The 25758-nt window shown below is 41.2% G+C and overlaps 1 protein-coding gene across 2 annotated transcripts in view; it reads right to left on the bottom strand.

Annotated features, from left to right (window-relative positions):
- Window positions 1-3414: 3414 nt before the first annotated feature.
- The window catches only part of LOC309691586 (amine oxidase [flavin-containing]-like), a 60106-nt gene continuing 37762 nt past the window's right edge, over window positions 3415-25758 (bottom strand). For both annotated transcript variants that reach the window (XM_082509365.1, XM_082509366.1), the window contains 12 exons: window positions 15376-15480; window positions 15164-15255; window positions 14238-14379; window positions 13041-13190; window positions 11275-11434; window positions 11099-11195; window positions 9898-9951; window positions 9755-9812; window positions 9569-9666; window positions 8000-8111; window positions 7167-7229; window positions 3415-6733 (listed from right to left, as the gene is read on the bottom strand). In XM_082509365.1, coding sequence (XP_082365491.1) covers window positions 6578-6733; window positions 7167-7229; window positions 8000-8111; window positions 9569-9666; window positions 9755-9812; window positions 9898-9951; window positions 11099-11195; window positions 11275-11434; window positions 13041-13190; window positions 14238-14379; window positions 15164-15255; window positions 15376-15480 — 1287 coding nt within the window. In that variant the 3' untranslated portion in view covers window positions 3415-6577. The remainder of the gene's footprint in view (window positions 6734-7166; window positions 7230-7999; window positions 8112-9568; window positions 9667-9754; window positions 9813-9897; window positions 9952-11098; window positions 11196-11274; window positions 11435-13040; window positions 13191-14237; window positions 14380-15163; window positions 15256-15375; window positions 15481-25758) is intronic.

Here is a 25758-nt window from a genome sequence, read left to right as displayed (position 1 = left end):
ACTGTATATACTATGGGCATCACTGTGCTGATCCAGAATCCTTACATTATTATTTATTACTAGAGCTACAATAATAAAGCAATGAGTAGGGGGAAGTAATAAATATGAAATAATGTCATTATGATGATTCCATTTGTTTCACTATCCACTCTGTGCAGGGAGAAAGCTTATTACATTTTTAAACTGTAGAGATACAATAATCTTACTGCTGTAAAATCCAAATTTTGTCTTATTTAAAATATAAATCTAATATAATCTGCTTCTTAATGTATGTTCTTTAAAATACAGCGTGTGTTTTTAATATATTATAATTATAATAATGCATAATTATGTGGACATGCATATTAGATCGTTTTTTAGTGAAATATAATCCCTCCAGAAAGGCAGGAAAAGCCCGGAAACTTACTTTAAAACTAAATATGTTTCTAAATACTTTAAAACTAAATATGTTCCCTAAAACGGTGACAGAGCTACAGACCCATGACAGCCTTACACAGGTAGCCAGCAGCTATGACCAGCACTACTTGTGCAGTTAATAAAAGGACAGGTAATGTTTGTCGCGCTGTTGCACAGCACGCTCGTTTGTTTCAGTTCGTCAGTTGCAACAAGACAGCTTACCAACGTGTACGTAATAAGCTAATACTCCTGGGTGCTATACACTACAGTGTACGCTGTACACCTACTAAATGATTTTGTCGCATCAGTCTGTGTCTCTGAGTTAACTTGTGTTTCTCCTACAGCTCCGGACCGGAAAAAATGCGCGTGCACTTTGTGAGCTCGTTCCCGGCTCGTAACCAGCACGTTCTGCCGTCAAGGGCGGTCATTGGTGATCATGTGACTGATGCAAGCCAGATCCTTTTATTTAGCAAAACTGTGATTAATAGTTAAATATTATTGTTGAGGGGCACAGACAAGACTCCTCACGCACACACACATTAAAGAAAAAAAAAATTTTTTTTAAAAAGTTGCCTCAACAAAATGGCACTTTGGGCACCCATCAGGAAAGGGGCGGGTGCTCAAGCCCCTCTAGCCCCCCTCTGCACGTGCCTGGTGCCATTCATACAGGTAACGAGTGGGGGACAGAAAAGCTTCATACAGAAGACGTTACAGGTCTGTGAGGGCCAGAGATTTTCCTTGTTTGAGGTGACCAAATACTTATTTTCCACCCTAATTTACGAATAAATTCTTTACAAATCCTACCATGTAGATTTGTAACCAATACGTCTACTCACCAAAGAATGAGTGAAGCAATATGGATAACAGCAGAGAACAATTTATTTAGGGTCTGATGGCAATTTACCATCGGTGTCCAGCACTTTAAAGGATTGGATGGACTGGAGCACATCTGTCCTTAACATACCCTCTTAAACATCAGCTTGACACTGATACATCAAAGGAAACTTAACAGACTCTAAGTGCAAATGTTTCAACCTGAACAACTTAAAACTTCTCTGGGATACAATGTAAATGAAGACAAGAAGAAGAAAAATATTTCCATCAATAATCACTTCTCCTAACCAGGAGACAAGTGAATATATTATGTAAAGAGTCCTTTTTCTCAGTCCTGGGGTTGTAACACCACAACCTCCTCAGTCCGTAATCAGAGAGTGTCTATTTGACAATAACCAAAATGTCTTTGGATAGTCTTTGTGAATGCAAAAAGAAAAGAAAAAAAACAATGATGTTAGCTGGGCAGCAAAGTAAAGAGAGTGTATGGCACTGAGTGCGGGCGTGTGTGTGAGTACTTCGGTCCAAATAATCAAGGTCCGGATGGATGAAGGGATGGCAGCCGCTTGTCCTTTTAATGGCACCAGCGAGATAGCACAGCAGTAAGGCGTCTGGCAGGAGAACGAACAATAGTCTTTTTTAAGGCTACTGCAGAAGGAGATATTCCCCGCTAGCTCACCCAAGCTTGCTCTCTGGCACAGCTACAATCCACGTGAGCTCATAGCCCCTACAGTGACATACGAACTTGGCTACCAACGTCCGCTTAGCATGGCGGCTAATTGTCGAGCTTGCTAGCTTAGCCTCGATTAGCGATTAGCACCTTAATAACCATTACTACACATCACATCATAGCTAACACATGGAATAGTATGATATACATACGAAACAGATTTTTACCTGGCAGGAGAACGAACAATAGTCTTTTTTAAGGCTACTGCAGAAGGAGATATTCCCCGCTAGCTCACCCAAGCTTGCTCTCTGGCACAGCTACAAGCCACGTGAGCTCATAGCCCACATGTACTACCACAGTCGACTGTCGTAAAGCAGCCGCAAACCAATAGCAAGTAAAAAAAACAACTCAAAATCATTGAAGAACATTTTATAACACCCAATATAGATATATACATATATACTGAATATCACACAATATCAGATAACCAAATTAACACTGGGTTACAAATTCATGGATTTTTTTTTCACATTCTGTCTCTCACAGTTGAAGTGTACCTCTGGTGCAAATTACTGACCTCTGTCATCATTTTAAGTGGGGGAACTTGCACAATCGGTGGCTGACTAAATACTTTTTTGCCCCACTGTAAATACAGGCCATTTTACCATCGTCATCAGTGTTTTCCATGAAAGAATTTAAAATTTCAGTTTGATTGATTACTTTACGTCACTTCATTTTAAATGAGCTTTGGCACAGAAGAGATGGTGGTGTTTCTGGATCATGTTCACGTATGGCTTCTTCTCTGCACGGTAGAGCTTCAGCCTGTATTTGTGGGTGGTACAGTGAAATGTGTTCACAGCCGGTGATTTTCATGTGACAGTGAATTTCATGACAGAATCACATCTGTTTTCACTTCAGTTCACAGACATCCAATACTGATTGTCAGACTTGTCCCCTGCACACACAGATTTCTCCACATTCAATTTTATGTTGAGGAATATTATTCTGAATTGTTCCATAATTTGTACAGGCAGGTTTTTGCAGATTGGTAAACCTCCGTCCACCTTTGCTTCTGAGAAGCTCTGCTCCTCTGAAACGCTCGTTTTACACTCCAGTCATGTTACTGATCTGATGCTGTTTAACCTAACCTTCTTTTTAGCACTACCTACTTTTCCTGGCTTTTGTTGCCCCGTCTCAACTATTTTTAAACCAGGTGCTGCCATCAAAGTCAAAATGAGCTTTTATTTTTCTTAAAATGGCACACTGACTCAGCTTAAACATTTGATATGTCATATATGTTCTCTTGTTTGCAAATCATTGGATTCTGGTTTTATTTACAAATGACACAGTGTCCTTTTTGGAACTGCAGTTTTATTCTTCCTGGGCACATTGGGCATTGGACTAGCTTTTAATGATTTTTTCCCCACATTTTTCTTAACTATTACACCGCTGTTTTCACTCCGTTGGGCTGTAGCTCTGCTCTGAGTCGACATAATGACACACGACACCAGAATAAATCAGGTTAAGGCGAGTAAAAGATTTATTTCACATTTTGTTAAATATCACCAGCTTTGTATGAGGAATCAAAGACATCAAAGAGCAGGTCACAGGAATAGTTAAGAAGGCTCATATGCACAGAAGGACAAAGGAAGGGGGGGTATCTCCAGAAAAACCCCATAATGAATAACGCTGCATCACGTCTGCTGATGGTTTGTTGTGAGTGCTGTAGTTTGTTGTTGTTGTTTTTCGACAGGGTGGATGGAATTTGCTGGCTTTGTTTGTTCAGCCAACCATAAACTCAAACACTTTTAGTGATGGTTCAAAAAGTGACATTATTATTCAATCATTACTTCTAGAACTGCACATAAAACCTGCACTGGGACTGAGGGTCAGACGGGAGAGGGACACCACAACGAGGGAAGAAGCGCTGCAGGGACAACACGAAGCACACACGGACACAGAGATAAGCAGAGGGATCACCTCAACAGTCTGAGCTCTGATGCTGTGTTTTTACACCCGGCTTTACCTGAGTCAAGTTTGCAGTGAGGACATAACTCAGGTAAGGGGAACTTTTAAAATGAAAGGTTTTCGGATACACTTGAACACAATGCTGACCCCTGTTAATGAGCGCAGATGATGCCTTGAACCGATGACCTGGTCCATCTGACCTCTCACCTCCGGAGCAGGCGGGGGAGGGAAAGAGGGATGAGGGCTGAGAGTGTCAGAGTCACAGGCACTTGCGATAAAATGACAAAAACGTTACAATTTCCATTAAGGCACAACAGATAAACTACACTCACAAACATCTTTGGGACAAGAACAGCATGATTCTTGTAGTGGGCATAAAGAGCTGCACACAGAGGACTGTGCAGCAGGTTGGCTTTCACATCTACACCCCCGACAAATGATTTTACCCGGACAAATGATTGCTGATGACACTGCTTGCTGAGCAGCCAGTACTTAAACCTTTGTTGCAGCGAGTCAGTTTTTCAGCAAGAATGTCATTTCTTTAAAGTTTCTCTAAAAGACAGTTTCCTTTTTCCTAAACAAATCAAAACAGTTGTTACAAGGACGCCTTAGAGCCGGTGGGATCGTGTTTATCTGAAGTGAGAATGTGAAAAGGTAAAAATACACAAGTGAAAAATGTGATTACCTTAGCAAAACCACCATGCATGTGTTATCTAGTGTGAGGAAAATACATTCAAATGCTTCCGTCATACTGACCGATAGATTACCACACTAGCAGCTGGACACCACTACATTTCCATTAAAAGAATAAGGCTGACTCTTCTCATTCTTAGGATGAGTTTTTCTTTTTGTCTGTCAACAAATCCCACAAATTCTAACAGTGAACTGGTCTGTCTTACCACTTCCTGGCTTATGTACGTGAGCCTAGAGTTCCTGTTGAAGAGAAACTACAGGAAAAAACTAGATTGTTTGAGAAGTCACAAAAAGCTAAGCTGCATTCACCTTCTAGCCCCACTTCTGAGCTCTTATTAATAAAACGTGCACACTTTTATCTATGGATATGAAAAATTTGGTATACTTGAAGATTAAAAATATAGAAAACATAACTATTTGTTGAACATCTGTACCTGCTCTGTGTTCAGTCTGGATAAACTTTAACTCTTTACTCCATAAAGAGACACTGACGACATCCCCTTTGTAGCCTTGATGATGAGTTTTGACACCTCAGCATATATCAATAAAGTTGTGGTTTGAAGACAATCAGAACAGTTTCTGGGTTTTTCTAAGTCTAGTTGCACAGGGAGAGACCACCCGCACTAACTTATGATGCACACCAGTCGTTTTGTTCTATAAGCCTGAAGCATTCAAGGTCACTCCTGGTCGATTTATACAAGCGGGTAAAGAGTTAAAACAACAAGTAACTATAACTGAGAAGTGTTTAATAATTATTTATAATAATCATTATTGTCACCATTAGTTTATGGATTACCAATTAAATTTATGGGTTCAGTACTTAGACTGGCACCGTCTTAATTTTTGGTGGCCATATTTGGTAGCCCGTGTTTGCTGATACCTAAGACTTACTATAGTTTAAACAGAGGATTTATATGAAAGGAGTCACCATGAAGGAGACAATTAGCTACAAAGACTGCCCCAGGCTTTAAAGATGCCTTTTCAGGTGGAAACCTAGACATCTTAACATAGGAGTCTGTGAGGAATTACCTGCTTTTGGAGCCAGCCTTCAACTGCACAGATCGCTCATTGGGAATAATACACATTTGGTGCCCTAATATGACATTATTAGGCTACATATTAGGATTCATATTAGGGCACATAATTTGGGCTTTGGGATGTAAATAAAATTTAAATTTAAGAGAAACAACAAAACCCATTTCACGCGGTACCAACTCACTTTAGGGTTGCGACTCACATCTGGCTTTAGCTACAAAGACAATGCTAAAATTCACTATTCATTTGTGTTTTCATGGGATTTGCTGACAGAAAAAGCCCCACTTGTCCTTGAACCTCCTCTCTGATTTTCTATGTGGACAGTGTCACTATACTGACTCTTTTCTCTTCTGAAGTCACTGGATTTCGTCAAACAGCTACGGCTGCTTGGCCAGAATAAATTGGCACCTAAAATAGGCAGCGGTAATTAGACACACAGTGGAAACTCATGCACACGCGCTCGCAACTTTGTACAGAAACTTTGATGACCACACGCTCACGAACGCATGCTCACCGAAGCATGCGACACAGACGAGGCTCATACACACAGTAAGCATGGCGACTTTTATAAACTCACATATAATCGACACAGTGGATTTCATTGGCATTGTATGGGATAGTAATAGTGACAGAGAAGGTTTCCCCTTACGAACTGATTCTGATCTTTTTTCCTTCATTGGTTTCACAATCTGAGTCTGCATGTTTTAAACTGAAGTTAGGCTTTCGTCCCTCCTCTCAAACACCTTTCAGTCAGCCCTTCTCACCTGCTTCATTCTCTCTTTCGTTTGTGGACAGAGTAACAGTGTGTTAGTGTTTTTGCATGAGCTGAGCAGTCCTTCTCACATCACGGTGTTTCTCAAAAAACAATGTATACCCTATGTAGGTCACTACTCTGTAGTTTGGGCCCATAAAGCACTAGAAGTACACAAGTGTCTATTGAGACGTGTTCCCTTGAGATGTGGAGGAGTGAGACGACAGGGTGGTTTAACTCCGGGGGATGATGCCCTTCTTGTAGGCCACCAAGCCAGCTGCGGCGGCAGCAGACAGGAATGTGGAGACTCCTAAGAATTTGAGGAAACCATCAACCGAAGGCAGGTTTCTCTCCCAGAAGGTGGTAACAAACGGGAGTGCCCGGATTTCCTGCAGGACGGAGGGAATGATGATATCAGATATCTGCCTTTTTCATGTGCATGATATTAACTAGATACTTGATAGATGATTTGGCAATATACAACTTATGTAATCTTGGGTCCAAAATGTGTAAACAATGCATAGGTGTCTTAAACCTGCATTTTTTTACACGACCAGCAGGGGGCAACTCTTCTGCTTGAAAATGATTGTATAGAAAGCGAGGGAGAAAATGACCTCTCTTGGTTTACAACCCCAAGAAACATTATGGTCTTGCCTGGTAGTTTTTTTCTCATTTATTACAAGATGATCTTTTTCACAGTGTCATTTATGGTAAAAAGTGTTTTGGATTCATGACGAGAGACTTCAGAGTGTTTCTCCACTGATTGTTCATTTTTTTAATCAAAGGCCAACTTGTAATTTGGTGCATAAGGACTTCTCTTACATCGTTCTCAGGCTCAGGTTGCCAGATCTGATTAGGTTGGAGTTTACCCATCGCACACATGACCTGCGAAAAGACATTGGTGGTGTCAGTCTAAGACTTCAAAAGGATCAAAATACAGTCTAACAGTCTAAATTTTAAACATGATACACATTTTTGAGTTTGGGTGATGTTAATAAGATAACTCTTTATTATCATTGCACAGTCATACATAGTACAATAGCACAATGAAATTGGGGAACTGTCCCACGTTGGCACTACATACAACACGACACGACACAGCAACTTAACTTAAGTAATAAAAAGAAGAATAAGTGTATGTTTATGTTTAATGCACTCAGATAATCTACTCAGGCTTGACTGGCCTTTACTGTAACTGACCTACTCTGCAGCAGAGCCAGAGCTAAGAAACATGGAGGAACATGAACACATGGGGGAGTATCTTAGGAAACCAAACCTAATGTTAATGCCTTGGAAGAAGGACATAAAGTGCAAGCAGCAGGCGAGTGTCTTAAAGAGAGATTTAGAAGACTGAGTGGGGAGGACCATTTTGATTCTATGGTTTGTTTCAGTCAGCTGTGCTCAGACATAAATGAGAGGGGAGAAAAGGCGAGGATGTCATGATTTGATATCAGCTGACCCCCAGCACTGCTGGCTGAGCATCCACAACACCAGGAGCAGGCTGAGGTGTGACTAATAGGTGTGCCAGCTGCATGATTTAAGTGGTTTCCACCTGGTATATATAAGTAACCTGCCTCTAAGGGTGTTTAAACTGGTAAGAACTGGTATTTGCTAACACGTAGCAGTGAAAAGCAGGTACTTAAATGCTCTCTGACCTCTCTGGCTGCTCTCTCTCCAGCTTGTACGGCCCCCTCCATGTAGCCACTCCATTCGGTGGCCGTCTCTGTGCCTGCAAAGTACAACTTGCCCACCGGCTCTCTCAGCACTCTGAAGAGCAAAAAAGAGAGAAACAGGAGAGGCTTCAGAGGTTAAACTGGTTTACAGGTTTTAAACACGTTTTATTTTTAATGTATGCACCAGCATTGTACTGATTCACTTCATTTAAGAATATAATCTCACCTGAATAAGTGCAATATGGGATTATATAACACAAAGTGAATTTCCTTTGGATTAATCTTCCCACCCCCACTGTGCTCAACGTAAAAGAACCAAAGAAAGGACTTTTTCTTTAACTCTATTTCTTGCAGGGCCACCCGGTATGTGAAACAGTTACTCTGTATAAAAAAGCACAATGTTAGGTTTCCAACTCCAGCTTACTTTTCATTGTGAGTGAGAACACATTTGCACATCTGGTGAGGACATTTAGACATGAAATATGGTTCACATGACGATTAACAAGGAGTTTCAGTTTTTCATATGGAGGTTAACAAAACTCTAATAGTGAACATATGCACCAGGATCTGTACAACAAGCAGCTTCGACTAATAAATGAAACCAGTTGCAATCTATCAGATACCTGCAAACAGCCACGGCACTGGATTGTGTTTTATAGATTTAATGGGCAAATCCTGGGGACACGTCCTGCTGTACTGAAAATGCATTCATTTGTTCACACTCCAATAAAACCCATGAAATGCAGCAACAACACCATTCAGTTAGGAACGCCTCCAACAGGACCGGTCAGTTTTTTTCTTTAAAAAAGATGAATTATGAGATCACAGTATTGCTTGTGTGGTAAACATAATTATCCAACACAAAGTGTTGTGATCTCAGTGAGTCCCCTCTGGAACTGTGCACAGACAGGCAGGGTCATTTTATGGAGTACGAGTGGCGCTGATTTGCAGAAATAAGTGCAAATCCTGCTGAAACATATTGTGGTGAGCTCAGGCGAAATAGGAGACAGAGACTGTTTCAACCTGCTGTTCCTGCGCTAGCCTCAACGCTAAACTACAGGAAGGACAGCCTTTTATTAGGAATGCCCTTTCACACACAGCAATAGTGAGAGGTGCTCAAAATCACAGTGCTCTGCCAGCCACACTAAGCACAGAACACACAGCTACAGTAATGTTACATACTAACAACAGCAATGACAAATCAACACATGTTAACTGTAGCAGCCGTTATAACGCTACAACTTAGAAACATTAACATCAGGTATAGACCCATAAGCCTTTGGGCCAGCGGCCCCTCCCCCTAGCCCTCTACATAGCCCGCACCTGAAGGGGTCAGTTGTCCCCAACAACCCCATCACCCCACACAAAGTCTTTCAAATGTCCAGGGGCCTTCTTTAGGCGAGTCGTCCGGGTGAGCCTGCTACAATACATTAGCCATTAATATCCAGGAGCTGACACGTTCAAATAAATTAAGTCAATTGAAATGAAAAGATCACACTTTCATATTTATGTTTATTTTTTTGTGTGTGTACACATGTGAGAGAGACTCACCTGCCAAACTGAGTAAGGATTCCTGGGGGGAAATAGGCTGTGTAGCAGCCTCCAGAGTACTCCTCTTCACACCAGTTCTTCTCCTCATAGTGCACCGGCTGCAGGAAACAAGCAGGCACATGAGCAGTCAGTCAAGTGATTCCACAGTATCCACATGACTGTGTACCACTCTGCACCCAAACTCACATGCAAAGCCTCATCTGTGCCCAGCACTTTGGAGTAGATCTCACAGATCCTCCTCAACCTAAACACAACAACACAGGAGTTGGGATTAAACTGATCTCACAGCTCGTGAGAGTTTTTTTCCATCTCTGTCCACTGGTGTCTACCTTTCTTCCTTGGACAGGCTTGAGAGCTTTCTGCACTTGTGGGCAAGGATGAATCTGGGGGGGAGAGTGAAAAGAGAAAACACTACATGAGCATGTGTGGCTGGTTGGATCACTTGTGTTTAGCTCCATTCAAGCACAAGTCCTACACTGTATGGAAATTCTTGTAGGAGCTCATGCGAGAATACTAGGTCAGAGTCAGAGTCAGATGGTAAAGCTGAGACACAAGCCTACAGGCCAGTCAGTAACCCTCTGATAATCACTAGTGAACGAAATGTGTATTTCAACCTGACTAAAGCATGGTGCAGCATTGTATACTTCTTTGGGGCTGCTGATATCACTTAGCATTTCGGTGCTTTATTTCCCCTGAGATGTGATACACTTTGGATTCTAGCCAATCATTTTACCTTTCCAAGCGTAGTAGGCGGGCCCAGGTACGTACGTTCTTTTAGAGCAGAGCTACAGATTAAAATGCCCAAGGCGAAGCGGTCAAAAGTCTGGCTGTACTTCACAGCAAAAGATGCAAACTCAGCAGCCTGCAACAAGTGCTTTAAGGTGATACTGTGCAAAGGAGGTAACACCTCGAATCTGATGAAACACCTGGCGACGCATAGCATTTTTTTAAAGTCGAGAAATGCGCCGTATTTGATAGCTTGCTGCGAGACCTCACACCGAGCACATCTACTGCGGGTTGTTATCGGACCCGGAGTTAGCAACATCCCCCAAGAACCCGAAGAGGAGAGTCCTGGCCCCTAGCCCTGCCAGTGTAGCAGAAATGATGACGGATGATGATGGCAGCAGCAGCCGTTCTTCTCTGCGTGAGTAGCTTAATGTTGTTCATGTGTAATTTACGTTGAGTACGCTAACCACGTTATTACATTAACGCATTTAAGGTGAACTAGCAAACACCGTCGTAGTTACATGAGGCTGTCTTCTTGTTTGATGGCAGATACTCCCTTCACCCTGGCCAAAAAGGCTAAAATGACCAAAGAAAAAGAGGGAAACAGCTAAACATGAGAGGTTTTTGGACAAAGTGTGTGTTCTTCATTCTTTAAGCACCGGTTCGAGCACCGTTTAAGCACCGGCACCGTTTCAAAAGTACCGGTTTGGTACTGGTATTGGATAAAACCTAAACGATACCCATCCCTAATCATAATACAAAATATACACAATTACAGAGAACTGTTTGAAGCTCTGTACCAACCCCATAATACAAGGTACAGTCCCATCAGGCTTTGTGTCATCCAGGGTGAGACCGATGGGAGCGCCCTCCTCCTCTATCACCATGCTGCCGCAGTAACCTGGTAACACAATAAAACGTTAGAAATGGCATCATCTTGAACAGCATTCGCTCTCTCTGTGTTTTCACTTCCTGCGTACCCTTTTTCCTCCAGAAGTTCTCTCTGTAGTAGACCATGCACTTTATGACAGAGCCCATGGGAACACGGTTGATCAGCTGGTTCCTCAGCGGGGGCAGCTCAGGGTTGAAGTGCATCTTCAGATTCAAAGCAGGTGGTGTGGCCACGATCACATACTTGGCCTAACACAGAGACAGAGACAGTACACAGTGCGTACCAATAGTCTGTTTATAACTGAAAGATGTGACCCAGAAGTATCTGCATGGTAGTCATCAGCCATAGTAAGAGATGTTGCAATTCTCCAAATACTAAGGAAAGAGGCTTCAGTGCTTCCTTTAATATAGGATACACTGGACTATCCTTTATGAAAAGAGGGGAGAAAATGCTGTCCCATAATTCATTACAATGGAACATCTGACCATAAATGAAAACATTCAACCTAATCAACAAAGTAACACAGATCATGTACATTTTAACTGCTTTTTTCCAAGCAGCCAGTAGATGGCAGCCAAAGAGCAGCAGTGCCAGTGAAGTTTGTGAGTAACACTGTGAAGCAGTTACTGTTTTACAGATACATGGATGTTTCATATTCAGACTGCATTATCTCACATTACCTAGTGTATAAATATAGTATCTGTTTCATTTCCTAATACATAATAAAATCAAACAAACACTATAACAGTTATTTGAAACATGGCTGCAGTAACAGGAAAACAGGAAAAGGAAAGTCCTGCATTCACAATCTACTGAAACATAAGAGCAGCGTCATTATTCATTATCTTATCAGCTCGTTAACGGTGATGTATCCATATAAGCAAAGTCATTCTGACTATTTGTTTTGTGGGCCATTTGAAGGTTGGGAACCACTGGACTGAACTAATCAATTGTGTCTACAAACCCAGTTTCAGAAAGTTGTAACATTGTGTAAACTGTAAATGAAAACAGAATGCAGTGACTTGCCGATCTCAGAAAGCCATCTTTTATTCACTTATACAGAAAAATATCAGAAATCTACTATTATCATTTACAGAAACAAAAAGCTCACTTTGAATTTGATGGCAGTGACATGTCTCAAAGTGACACGACCAGCGATAAAAAGAGCATCTCAGAGATGCTCTGCAAAAACCCCCAAAACTGTGTCTACAAACTGTGGAGCAATTTCAGAAAAATGTTCCTCAACATCAAACTGAAAAGAATAATATCATCAAAACATTCCAAGAATCTGGAGGAATTTCTGTGTGCAAAGGATAAGGCTGAAAATCAATAATGGATGCCCGTGACCTTTGGGCCCTGCTGCATCACTGCACTAAAGCAGGCATGATTGTCATGAAATCACTGGGAGGGCTCGGGAACACTTCTGGAAATCACTGTCTATGAACACTGTACTGTTCACAAATACAGGTTAAAGCTCTATCATGTGAACATGATGGTGAAACACCGCCATCATTTCTGGGCCAAAGCTCATTTTAAACAGACTGAGGCAAAGTGGAAACTGTTCTGTGGTCAGAGATTCCCTGAGCGCATTTCCTCTATTTTCCTCTCTTTACTTTATTCTCACTGTGGCCAAGATCTGCTCAAAGGTGGAATACTTAGGTTTCTCTCCATCTTGTTGTAATCTCTGAGATCATCTGGTGCTAGATACAGTTAATAAACATTAATCGACTTCAAATGCTCATTTCCAGCTCAATATTATATTTCTGACTAAAGCAGAATATGTAAGGAAAGACATAAAAAGTGTCCTTAAAGAATAGTACTTCAAAGGAAATACTGGTGATATACTCAACTCACCTTGTAGGTCTGCTTGTCCACGGTCTCCACCACAACCATGTCTCCGGTCTGGTCGATCCTGTAGACTGGAGACTGCAGCTTCACTCGGTCTCCCAGCTCCCTCGCCATGCACTGACTCACCTGATTCGCACCCCCTACAAACTTCCTCTCCTTGAGACACAAAGAGAGCAGAGTTCAGTGCGCACCAACAGGGAGAGCAGATGCAGCAACACTGGTTTCTATTTATATTGGGTAGAAGTGACTCTGATCCCCCTCTGGGTACCCCTCGGCAAGGCTAATAAACTCCCAGTTTGGAATGAAGCCGATAAAATCCCCTGATTTATCCTGGTGATACACACCGGTTATCCTCAGTCCGCATTCATTTCCTTCACTACAAATTTCTGCATCTTAATTCAAAAGAAACACGTTCATAAAGCCAGGCCAGCAAATGTTAAATGATGAAGATGACAGTGAGGAGGTAGAGAGGTTTGGGCTGTCAAAGCTCCGATACACAAAACCATTTCCATGTGGTTAGTGTCAACATCTCTCTCATCCCTGACCAGAAACACATTGTGTGCATTCCTCTGTGGCATTTGGATGAATTTGTCAAGCAGTCGCTGTGAAAGCACGAGCTACACCTGAATCAGTCCTGGGCGGTGAAACGAGGTGAGCCTCTTCTTGTCTTGTTTGATTAAAGACACATTTGCAGTTTTGCAGGAGGAGTGCAGCTGCACTCGAAGCAATGCATACCAATAGCATATCCATATGTTTAAGATGACTATGTGTAAATACTTCAAACACCCCTATGTATGCACCATCCACAAGGCGTGCAAGCTTTAAATGTGGAGCAAACAGGAAGGAGCCGACTGCACTACTGTTTGTCATTTGTTTACCAAAGCCTTTGTGGCTATGGGAACAAGGCCCTCAGCTTGAGGAACGGCAGCAGAAAAGACGCCCTGAGTATTCCAAGAAAACATCTTTTGTGTGGACAGCATCTTATTCAGGCCAGACTAAGGAGACTGGGCTGTGAGGGATCTCCCTCTGACGTTCACACTGCTCCTCTGAATCACTGAATGAATCTGTGTGAGAGGCAGAGAACGCAAGTCCACTTCTTGGCACGCCGAGAGAATATTCTGTTTGTTCAGACAGATATATAAAAAAACGAATTCTTTCAGTCTGTTGTTCTGAATCAGTAGGTATAATTTTGGGCAGACATACCTGTCCTCCATTGGTGGTGGAGAAGATCCTCATTGTCCCTCCGCACTGTTTGACGTACCAGAGGAACCAGAGAGCCGACACCTCGTGGGGTTCAGAGGTCACGTTTACGTTGACAAACAGTGTGGCGAAGCGACGAGCAGTTCTGGGAGGGATTACATGGAAGGTAAGAAGTCTTTAAATACTGCAGGTACCCCAGTCACAATTTTTATATTCTGTAAGAGTGTGAACAAAGCACAAATAAATCACCATGTCAGGGATTTCTGTTTGCTTGTCCTACTTTTCCAGCAGAGACTTGCACATAATCTACATTTGAGCAGTAATTCAAACACAGGAGCGGTACAATCTTTTAATTAGTGAAGGACTGTTATTTCTATGTTGTTACAAAAATGTAATTTACTTTTTACAAGCTGCATATTTTAAATTTACACAGTAATTAGATTATCAAAAACATTCTCACTCACAGTGCATCATATACTGAAGCTTCTCCACCAAAAACCTCTATGAAACAGCTACAACCTTCAGCATCCGTTTTCAAAGTTTTTGCAGGGATGAGAATTCTTATTCTTATTAGTGCTGACACAGGAAGCTGTAACCATTTCCACCTCTGCAAGTTTGAGTCACTGAACTGGACCTCTTAACTGTGACTGTGGTGTTGGAGCCTTTTAGATCATTTTATTGGAAATAGCATGATGTGCTCTTTGGTTAATTCTACTTCCAGCTCTGGTGAGTGGAATTGTGCAGAATGCTGCATCCATGCACCCTATGAGATACCTTGCTAACTGAGCTCGCTACCATTAGCTTATAACTTTAGCATTAGCTTTAGATTTAGCAATACAACTTTACCCTGGATATAAACGTTCAGAGATAACAGGATGAATAGCTAGACCTATTCTCTGCACAAACGGGAAACATTTTGAACATGTTACCTGGTCCAGCAGAGTTTTTCAAAGAGTTCCTGCATGGTCATCTTGTCCCACTCCTCAGCATGGGGAGCTCTCCAGGGAGCGTCTCTGGGAATCTGAAATGCAGGAGGGTGTTCAGCATGAGTCAGGCATGTAGCAGGTGTGCAACCTGTCCAGTAAACCAATCTAGAATGCTTATTAATAAGAATACTCATTAATAGTGAGAACTGCTTTACCTCCTCGCCCATCTTATCCATTGTTCTAAAGAGGTTGTTGAAGTCCATCAAAGCGATGGGGTTCCACATGGGAGGCAAGGAGCCTTTGAATGGGTAAGACTTTCCCTGTTGGACACATGATTGCGGCCATCATCACCAAAACAATATTCTTCAATCATCAAATAACCATTGCTTATAAAAGCTGTGCTTAATGATGGCAGCATTCAAAGAACAACATTTCAGCATTTGCCATTAAAGATTTGTTTCAGTTGACCTCTAACTGACCGTGAAAGCAGTTTGAAGAGTGGTGGAGAAAGTGGAGTAATAGCTTGTGCAATGTTTACAACTGAATCAGAGATACTGAATCATTAAATGTGATAAGAGTAGCCATAATCTAAAGCCATAATTTTTATGCCTGGTCTAGTTTATTTCTGCATTTCTCAATCACACACAAAGACATACAAACACAGAGGTGACAGTCAGGGGTAGATGCAGTGGTTTCAAAACTATCAAGGTCACTTATTTGTGTTTTGGTTTCCAAAACACAATTGTAACTAGAGATGAATTTTTGTTGCTTTCTAGCAATGGTCTCTTAGCTACGTGTTGATGTAACCTCAAATAATCTCTCCCGTAATATGGCATTTAGCTTGACAAGGACATTTATTTCAAGTCCCACTAAACACAAACTGTTGAAATTCCCTCAGCCTCACAGAGCTGCTAGCTCAGAGACACTGCAGCTGTCTGCAGCTGTATTGAATTAATAATGGTTCCTATTATTTACATTCTCTTAACTTATTGTGTTGTGTAAGGTGATACCACTGTAATAAAGGAAAAAAACAAAACAAATATCAAAAGTGTTTAGTTGTTCATTTCATTGTCCAACAATGCAGCTGTAACTGTCCAGCTGTTATGTAGCCCTAAAATCTTCTTGTCACGGTTAAAGGTAAATCCGTTACTGAGCTAGTCTAATGTCAAATATAGCAATATTTCTTTGTTTCTCCTTGCAAAACTCTCTCAGTATCATTGAAAATCATTATTGATGCATAAATATTACAGAAACAGAAATGTGTAACCTCTTAAACTACAAGACTCAACTGTAGTGGCATCACCAAAAAGTATGATTATGCTAAGAAAAAACAAATCTGTTAGATTAGCATAAAAAAGTACATGGGTAAGCACAATAAAGTGTTTCCTAAGGGGTAATTATAAGAAATAAGACTTTTAATTATATTATCTATAGCAAGGGTTCTGAAATTTAGATGGACGGTTGCAAAGGAAAAATGTACAAAATTAAGAAAAAAAAAGAAAGGCAAATTGTTCTCATACTGTCCCACGGCATGGCAAATTCGGTATCAACAAATTCTGTCATTTTCACTGGAGAGCCACAGAAAACAATTGAACATTCTTTGAGAACCTTAGATCAATAATAAGTTCACACATTTCTCAGATCAGACTCCTCAAAAACAATGAAAGAGAAGACTTCTGTTGAATAAAAATAGCACAGCAAAGTGTTGTGTGACTTTCACTGCTTAAAACATGTAAAAGCAGCTGCACAATCATTTGTGATATTACTAGATTTAGCCATTTACTGAAATAAAATGATCACCTGTTTGTTTGTTTTTAAAGTGTGTGTGTGTGTGTGTGTGTGTGTGTGTGTGTGTGTGTGTGTGTGTGTGTGTGTGTGTGTGTGTGACTGCAAGGCGACAGCACCTTTGTTTTTTAGTATTCACAGTCTGTTCTTCACTGCTACACAGAATTCAGTGATAGACAGAGAGGGATGATGATGATGATGTGTCTCATTGCAGCATACTGTCTCTGCTTCTGTGCACAGAACAACAGGTCTGTCTCCATGGTGACCACGGCCAAGAGAATACAGAGGGAGGAGAGAAGAGGAGGGGGAGATGAAGCATGGCAACATCTGTTTCCACATCAGCGAGCAGGGAAGTGTCCTCAATCAGAGGACCAAACGAAGACTGCTTGAAGACAAAGGTGACTGTACTTCAGAGTAGGAGGATTTTATTACAACCATATAAAGATAAAGATTTCAATTAATCTCAGAAATCGCTAATCACTGCCCTTAGACTTTTATCCAAATTACATTGTACGCTCTTATCTGACTTCTAAACAAACATCTATGATCAATAAATATTTTATTGCCCAACGTAATATACAGTACTGGGAAAAATGTTTGCTCTTCTTGATTTCTTATTTTTTAAACTACATTTAGTTTTAAAATTTAGTAAATTATTAAATGATTAGATTAACTAATCATTTCATTTAATAAGGGAAAAAAGCTACACAAACCTACCATGTCCTATTTGAAAAAGTAGTTGCCCTCCCTTGTTAAATTGTGAATTTACTTTGATCAGCCACATTTTTTGGAAAGCTGACCTTTGAAAAGTTCACTTTCAACTAGCCACACTAATCCAGAAATCACTTAAATATAACCTGTCTGACAAAGTGAAGTAAGCTAAGCAACACGTCATGCCTTGATCTATAGAAACGCAAAAAAACAGCTGAAAGACAAAGCCAATAACATCCATCAGTCTGGAAAACCTTTTCTAAGACTAAACCAAGTGGAGAGCTGTTATTCAAAAATTGAGAAAACTTTCTAGGAGTGGCCAGTGACCAAAATGACTCCAGGAGTGCATCAATGACTCGTCCAGGAGGTCACAAAAGCACCCAGAACAACATCTCAAGAACTGCAGGCCTCACCTGCCTCAGTTAAGGTGTTCATGATTTATCCAGTAAGAACTACACAAGGCAAAAATGGTCTCGATGGGAGAGTTTCATAGCAAAACCCACTGTTGACCAAAAAGAATATAAAGGCTCGTCTCATATTTGCCAAAAAACACCAGAAAAACAGATTTGATTTGGTTGCAAAATAATGCAACTCCAAATAATATATCTGAATATGTCAAAGTGTGTCTAAAAATGACAAACTGGTGTATCAGATGGCTGTTCCCTCTGCTTTTTGCCAGCTCTCACAAGCTGGTGGCTTCTTAGTGAATGTGCAGCACTTGGCATTCTCTAAAAGCAAGCTAAACAGACACAGCTGGTACGGCCGTTTCCCTCACTGGTCCTGTGAACGTGCAAACATGCACAGCGTCCAAAGTACTGCAGGATCCAAGGGACAATCCCGGACTCTTTCTCAATCTCTGATAAGCAAGCACAGTATTTAATCAAAGTCTGTTTCCCCGTCTCTGATAGTGATCCCTCATTAATGAATCCAGTGCTGAGAGCTGCATTTGCCTGTTAGGCGGTGGTTTGCTGATAAGGGAAAGCAGTACTGGCCTTTTGGATTACAATCTGCCATAGAAAAGCTGATTAGCTACATGGCTTGCTTGAAAGCTAGCTGTACTTACACAATGGCTTGGGACACATGCTGATTTACAATTACTCTAGCTTTTGTTCTGTGAAGAAATGTAGAGGGTGTCAAATGGGTTAGATCACTGCTTACTGTTCATATAAAGTCTTATTGACTTGTGTCACCATGTGAAACTATGAGTTTATTCTTTTGAATTTCTTCTTTTGTAATTCAAAGCTACTGACAAACAAAAAGGTGTAGTAAAACACTAACACACACACGATAAAAATATAGGTAATAAAGACTGATTGCTGTGAACTGCCGATGCAGGGATTGGTTCTCAGGTGTAAGATAATAAATCATATCAAAACACCACCTCTGAAGCCAGTCTAAAGATTTCTTGTATTTCTATCTTGCAGGGCATTCATTATTGGCCAACATAAAATGCAAACAGTTTTACAATATCTAATGGTTTCCAAAACCCTGACATTTTCTCTGAAAGGCCCCATTTGAATAGCTACTAGAGTTTTGAGTTTGCTTATCACTGTAATTATTATAGCATTCTAAGACTTCCTTTACTTCACCTTAATATAGGTTGTTTCTTTCTGCTTAATAAGTTCTACCTTGAACAGCTGGGATAGGCTCCAGCGACCCCGTGACCCTGAAAAGGATAAGCGGAAGCGAATGGATGGATGGAAGTTCTGGCTTGAGAGCCTTTCATTTGGGTCTTTTCGCCACACCCATAACAGGGTAGCCAAAGCCATAGTAGCCACTTCCATCACAGCTTAATGGTAAGCTCAGTCCACCAGCTGGTAAAAGGGAAATAATGTGAGCATCCCATCCCATTTTTAGCGCTTTAAAAAGGCATTAGTTACAGCTACGAGGAGATGCAAAAATGGAGAGAAGAGAAGGAGCAAGACTCTTAACTTCCATCTTGGACCACTGTAACACTTGTTGGTGTGTGAACGTGTATATCAGTGTAAGCTGTGAGAGCAGTAACACTAGAATATGCATACACAAAAGCACAAACATGTGCACACACAGAGCACATACACACTGCCTGACAGTGATAGGTGGGAGCTGCTTTTGATGAGGCATGCTGCCATGGAAACCAGCCAGGAAGCTACGAGTGGCGTGTGTGAGTCTGAGTCTTCGAGTGGATCTTACAGAGATAGTAGCTAGGGAGACACAGTCACATGGGAGCTCCCATACACCAGAATGGATTCATTTAGGGTTCACATAACATGCCACAACAGCAGAAATAGAGAAATGTGTTTTCTAACTGCTGTCTGTGTTATGCTGGTGATATTTCGCAGCGCTGTTGTAAGTAGGTTAAGTCAATAATACATCAGTGCTAGGGACAGGGTGGTGAAGATCACGAAACCATGCTTCATTGTCAATCAGTCGCTAAATAAATGGACTAAACAAAAACCACAGAGAGCACACAGTGTTCTTGATCAATATGTTACCCAAGTAATCATAGCACAGAAGACTTCTCGTCTTTTCCTGTGCCTGGATGTTTTAAATTCAACAAGGAAAACACAGGGTGGCTTTTTTAAATGCAGCCAAGTGAGATCTAGAGCAGGGGTAGGCAACCATTCTGATGGCGAGTGCCATTTAAAATTTCCTCAGAGGTCATTTCGCCATATGATTGCATTAGCAGTAAATTTAATAACGCTCTATATGAACAGTTACACACTACATAGAACCACTTTGTAGAATTATATTTGTTCGCAGATGTTGGCAGCTATCAGCGAATAGTTATCAGCTATTTTGAAACAAAAAAAAGACACTTTTTATCCATAACACCAAATGAACTGTACAACAGAAAATACAAATGCTATTTATGGTCTCCTCACAAGAATCCATCCATCCATCCATTCGCTTCCGCTTATCCTTTTCAGGGTCGCGGGGGGCGCTGGAGCCTATCCCAGCTGTCATAGGGCGAAAGGCGGGGTACACCCTGGACAGGTCGCCAGTCTGTCGCAGGGCTAACACACAGGGACAGACAACCATTCACACTCACATTCACTCGCACATTCACACCTAGTGGCAATTTGGATTATCCAATTAACCTATCCCCACAAGCTGCATGTCTTTGGACGGTGGGAGGAAGCCGGAGTACCCGGAGAGAACCCACGCGAACACGGGGAGAACATGCAAACTCCACACAGAAAGACCCCGGCCTGATGGTGGAATTGAACTCAGGACCTTCTTGCTGTGCGGCAACAGTGCTAACCACCGTGCCTCACAAGAATGATAAGGAAAAATAAACTAACCCAATATGGCATGTTTGTTAATACAGAGACACACATAAATTTTCATCTTTGGGTGTCTTTTGTAACGACTTAAGTGACCACTGTGTTGTTGCTGCTATTAGAAATACTAAAGTGGCCAAGTCACAACATCGTATTATTTTTAAAAGAACTCTTAAACATTTTAATGAGCAAGCATTTTATCATGATTTGTCAAATTATGACTGGAAGAAAATAGGATTGATCCCTGATGTAGAATTAGCGTGGGCATTCTTTAAGGATGGGTTTATGCAAATTGTGAATAAACATGCTCCATTAAGAAGATATAGGATAAAAGGTCGTGAAAACCCCTGGTTCTCCCAAGAGCTGGCAGATATCATTCATGAGCGTAACCTAGCTTGGGCCAAAGCGAGGAAAACAGGCTACCCCAGTGATTGGCTTCTTTTCAGACAACTAAGAAACAGATGTACTTCCTCTATTAAGAAAGCTAAAACAGAATATTATCTGTCTGTCACCACTGAGAACCTAAATAATCCACAGAAGTTCTGGAAAATCATTAAGTCTCTTTCAGTGAGTAAAAGCTCCCACGCTCTACCCACCTATGTTTTTAAGGATTCTGTTCCTGTTTATGATAGGAAGGAGATTATGAATTGTTTTAACAAGCACTTTATATCTTCTGGCTCTTTGTTTGACTCTCTGAACCCAGTCTCTGTAAAATCTGGCACAAACCTTCCGGTGTACACTGGTCAGCCATTTAACTTTGTTCCTTTCTCTGTGCAGGAGGTCTGTAAAGCTCTTAAACTGTTAGATCCTAGAAAATCTCCAGGACCAGACTTACTAGATCCTTACTTCTTGAAACTGGCAGCTGATTTTGTAGCAGAGCCTCTCACAACACTTTTCAACCTCACACTGGACATGAATAAAATTCCCTCAGTATGGAAATCAGCTTTTGTTGTTCCTCTATTAAAAGGGGGCGACCCAGCAGTGTTAACTAATTACAGACCAATATCTAATCTATCTGTGCTGGCCAAAGTTCTTGAAGCTCTTGTGTGTGAGCAGTTAAAGGAGTTTTTGCACATCAATGCCATTTTATCTGAATATCAATCAGGCTTTAGGAAGAATCACAGTACTATCACAGCTGCAATTAGAGTGGTAAATGATATTACTATTGCACTTGATAAAAAACAACACTGTGCATCCCTTTTTATTGATTTGTCAAAAGCATTTGACACTGTTGATCATTGTATTTTAAAACTTAGACTCTTCCAGTCAGGACTCTCTGAGAGAGCAGTGGCATGGTTCTCAAACTACCTCAGTAACAGGACTCAGTGCATTAAATCTGACGGTCTATGTTCTGACTTTGTTACAGTGCACAGCGGAGTGCCACAGGGTTCTGTATTAGGTCCCCTTCTATTTATCATTTACGTAAACAATCTTAGTCTACATGTGCCAGATGCAAACTTGCACTTCTATGCTGATGATACAGTTATTTACAGCTGTGGTTCAACTCTTGTCCAAGCCATCGACTCCTTGCAGAAAGCCTTTTCTGCTGTCCAGCACTCATTACATCAGCTTAAACTTGTTCTCAACGCAGACAAAACAAAGCTCATGTTGTTTTCTAAATCAAGGAGACGAGCCCAAACAATCCCATCAGTAACCACTCTTGAAGGTAATAAAATAGAGTTGGTTCACACCTATAAATATCTGGGAATCTTAATTGATGACTCGCTTACCTTCAAACCACATGTAGAGAATCTTGTGAAAAACCTGAAGTTAAAACTGAGATTTTATTTTCAAAATAAGTTGTGTTTCTCTTTTAATACAAAGAAGCGGCTTGTTGCTGCAACATTCTTGCCTGTGCTGGATTATGGTGATATTCTATATATGAATGCTTCTGCTCAATGTCTTCGAATGGTTGATTCTGTGTATCATGCTTCTCTGAGGTTCATCACTAACTGTAAATTTCAGACTCACCACTGTGAGTTATACTCTCAGGTAGGATGGCCTGCTTTGGTAAGTCGGAGGAACTCTCATTTATACAGTTTTATATATAAGGCGATACTTGGGTTGCTGCCTTCTTATATATGTTCCCTGCTTGTAATGAAACATGCTGGTCGGTATTCTCTTCGTCCGCATGGTTACTTGTTGCTTTCTGTTCCATTTGCCCGAACTGAACTTGGTAAAAGAGCTTTTGTCCATTTAGCACCCTCGGCCTGGAACAAACTGCAGAAGGAATGGAAAATGACTGAATTCATTTCATTAAGTGATTTTAAATCTAAACTACGAATCCTTGAGGCCAAGTCCATAACATGCAACTGTTTCAATTAGATTGATTGTCATTTTAACTGACTTTTTATTTTATTTGAATTTTATTGAATTTTATTTTTATTTTATTTGTATTCTTTCACTTATTGTTGCATGTGTGTTGTTGCTGCCTGTGTTTGAGTAATTTCTGTAACTGTGAGACATCTGCTGCTGCCTATCTTGGCCAGGTCTCCCTTGAAAAAGAGGTTTTTAATCTCAATGGGATCTTCCTGGTTAAATAAAGGTTAATAAATAAATAAATAAATAAATAATGTGATCTCTGGTCTCCCACTCAGAGACACAGGTCTCCGAGTGTCCAGCATTCAGACGGCTACCTGAGGACACTCATGTGAGAGAAAATCTGCTCACACAGATATGTAGAGCCAAATACTGTCAATAAGGCCTCTGCAATGTTCTGAAGACAGTTAAACTTGTCAGGTAGTGATGTCCAGCAGGTGAAAATGCACAGCTGTGGATTCCAGCTGCTTCGATGTTGCATTAACTGGCATTAACTCAGCCAGTTAATGCGAGACAAATCTAGCTGCTCATTAAAGCTTTCTGGTTTGATCAGAAAATAAAACATTGGTCCATACACCTGAAAGGCCCAAAAGTGCATTGTGTCTCGAGTCTACGGATGTATCCATGTATCTCCGTGGTGCTGATGCTGTGCTGAGCGGACAGCTCCTGAAGCTTTTGAAGTGTCGGAATGTGGAAAGCTAACAACGTCCCTCTCACCAGTAGGCTAAGTTATTTTTAGCCAATTACAAGTTGAATCTAGTACTTGGGGTTGTTAGTTAAGATACTGTCATTAAGAAGCGGCACAACTAATGTGTCTATGCAAGCTGATTTGCTATGTGCACCGCTGGCGCGGCCATTTATTTTTTGATGCACCTTCTCAGATTAATTTACTGCGTGTCGTGCCCAGGGCTGGACTGGGACAAAAAAAGGTATTAAAGCCATAAAGCCTTTGAATGAAAACAAATGCTGTTGTGACAGTGATGTAAAATCTTGTTGGTATATGTATGATTTCTATACATTTTACATCAGATAAAAACTTTGGTTGTAAGCTTCAGATAATTATTTAATAACAGCCAGACATTTTAAATGAGAAGAACAAAGAAAAGTATTTCTTTGTGCCCCCCTTTCCCTGTTAATGCCCTACCTGCCCCCCTGGCAAAACTTTGCTAGACCCGCCCCTGCACAGTTACCAGCTGTCAGCTACTTAGAAAAGGATCCTGGTGTTATTTGTCTCTCAGAAACAGTTCATAACTTCCCTTCAACTCATTCATGTCACCTAAAAGGTAAACCTGTTTCTCCATCACCTGTTCAGCTCTGATGATTCAGTAAGGACATCTCCTGGTTTCATCTTCATGTTTCCCTCTCACCACATATCCAAATCGACATCATGACCAGCAGCTTTACAGCTGTGGCTCCAGCAAACATCAGCTGATACTAAAAATTAATATTAAATAAATTCTAACAACAGCTGATGAAGCTTAAACGTGCTGTTTAGCGCGACATCCGGCGGTTTCCTCTTTCTGGCGCAAAGTAGGCGATAAACAAGAGAGAAAAGCCGATCAGCTGATCATTGATCAGTTTCATGATTGAAGTAGCAACAGGAGAGAGAGGGGGAGAGAATGAGAGAAGAAGAGGCAGCTGTGCAGCAAAGACACAGAATAACTCCACCTTTGTGTCTTTTTTCATTCTAGCTGAAGTACAGGACAAACTGTGTTCCTTCTCAGCTCAACTTAGACTTAGACTTAGTTCCTCCTACGCCGGGCGGCGCATCGGGCAGCTCAACACGAAACTCGTAATAATATTTCTGAATGCGGGACGATTCCGTTTGTACGGGACGGTTGGCAACTCTACTAATTAACCTTATGAATAAAATAAAGTTCACTATCAGTAACATCATAGCACCGACCCAGCTGTATAGAAACTCCATCATGCTAGCTAGTACGCAGTACGAGTTATTGTAACTGACTGTAAAAAGTCAGCATAATGAAAATAAACTCCACCTAAGCTTGGTTTATATCTGACCCAGATAGACTGCAGGTCATAACTTCTTACCTGAAGTTCAGTTCACCTGACGCTCGGACCGGCGGCCGCCTTGGGTCTCTCCTCGTCCTGCCTCCGATCTCCCTCATCCACGTGCAGCCTCCACCACTTGTTAATTTTACTGAATCTGTGGAAGCTCCACGATGCCACCACCAAACAACTGAGCTATTTTTACACACCGGCCAGCATCTGGCCAATCCAACACCTTTCATTGTTTATACCGTTACAAAAAAAATAAAAAATCATCGGGCCACCGAGCAAATGCCCATTATGCAAGATGGCCAGTCCAGCTATGGCCGTGCCATCAGTTAACCCTTCGCGTGCCAACTGTGGCACGCGTGCCTAGGGTTGCCGACCCCTTATCTAGAGTATTATTCTGCACAGACTGTATTTTTTAGCAGCAGCTGTGCAAGTTTGAAAGAACACAGGTTTACTAAATGCTAAATAACGTGCTCCTTTAAAAATAACTTTCTGACAAAT

The sequence above is a fragment of the Aulonocara stuartgranti genome (genome assembly GCF_965226115.1).
Source record: "Aulonocara stuartgranti genome assembly, chromosome: 16".
In the NCBI taxonomy this organism is placed as follows: domain Eukaryota; kingdom Metazoa; phylum Chordata; class Actinopteri; order Cichliformes; family Cichlidae; genus Aulonocara; species Aulonocara stuartgranti.
The sequence above is the reverse complement of the archived record's forward strand: the minus strand, read 5'-3'. Positions and strand labels throughout refer to the sequence as shown.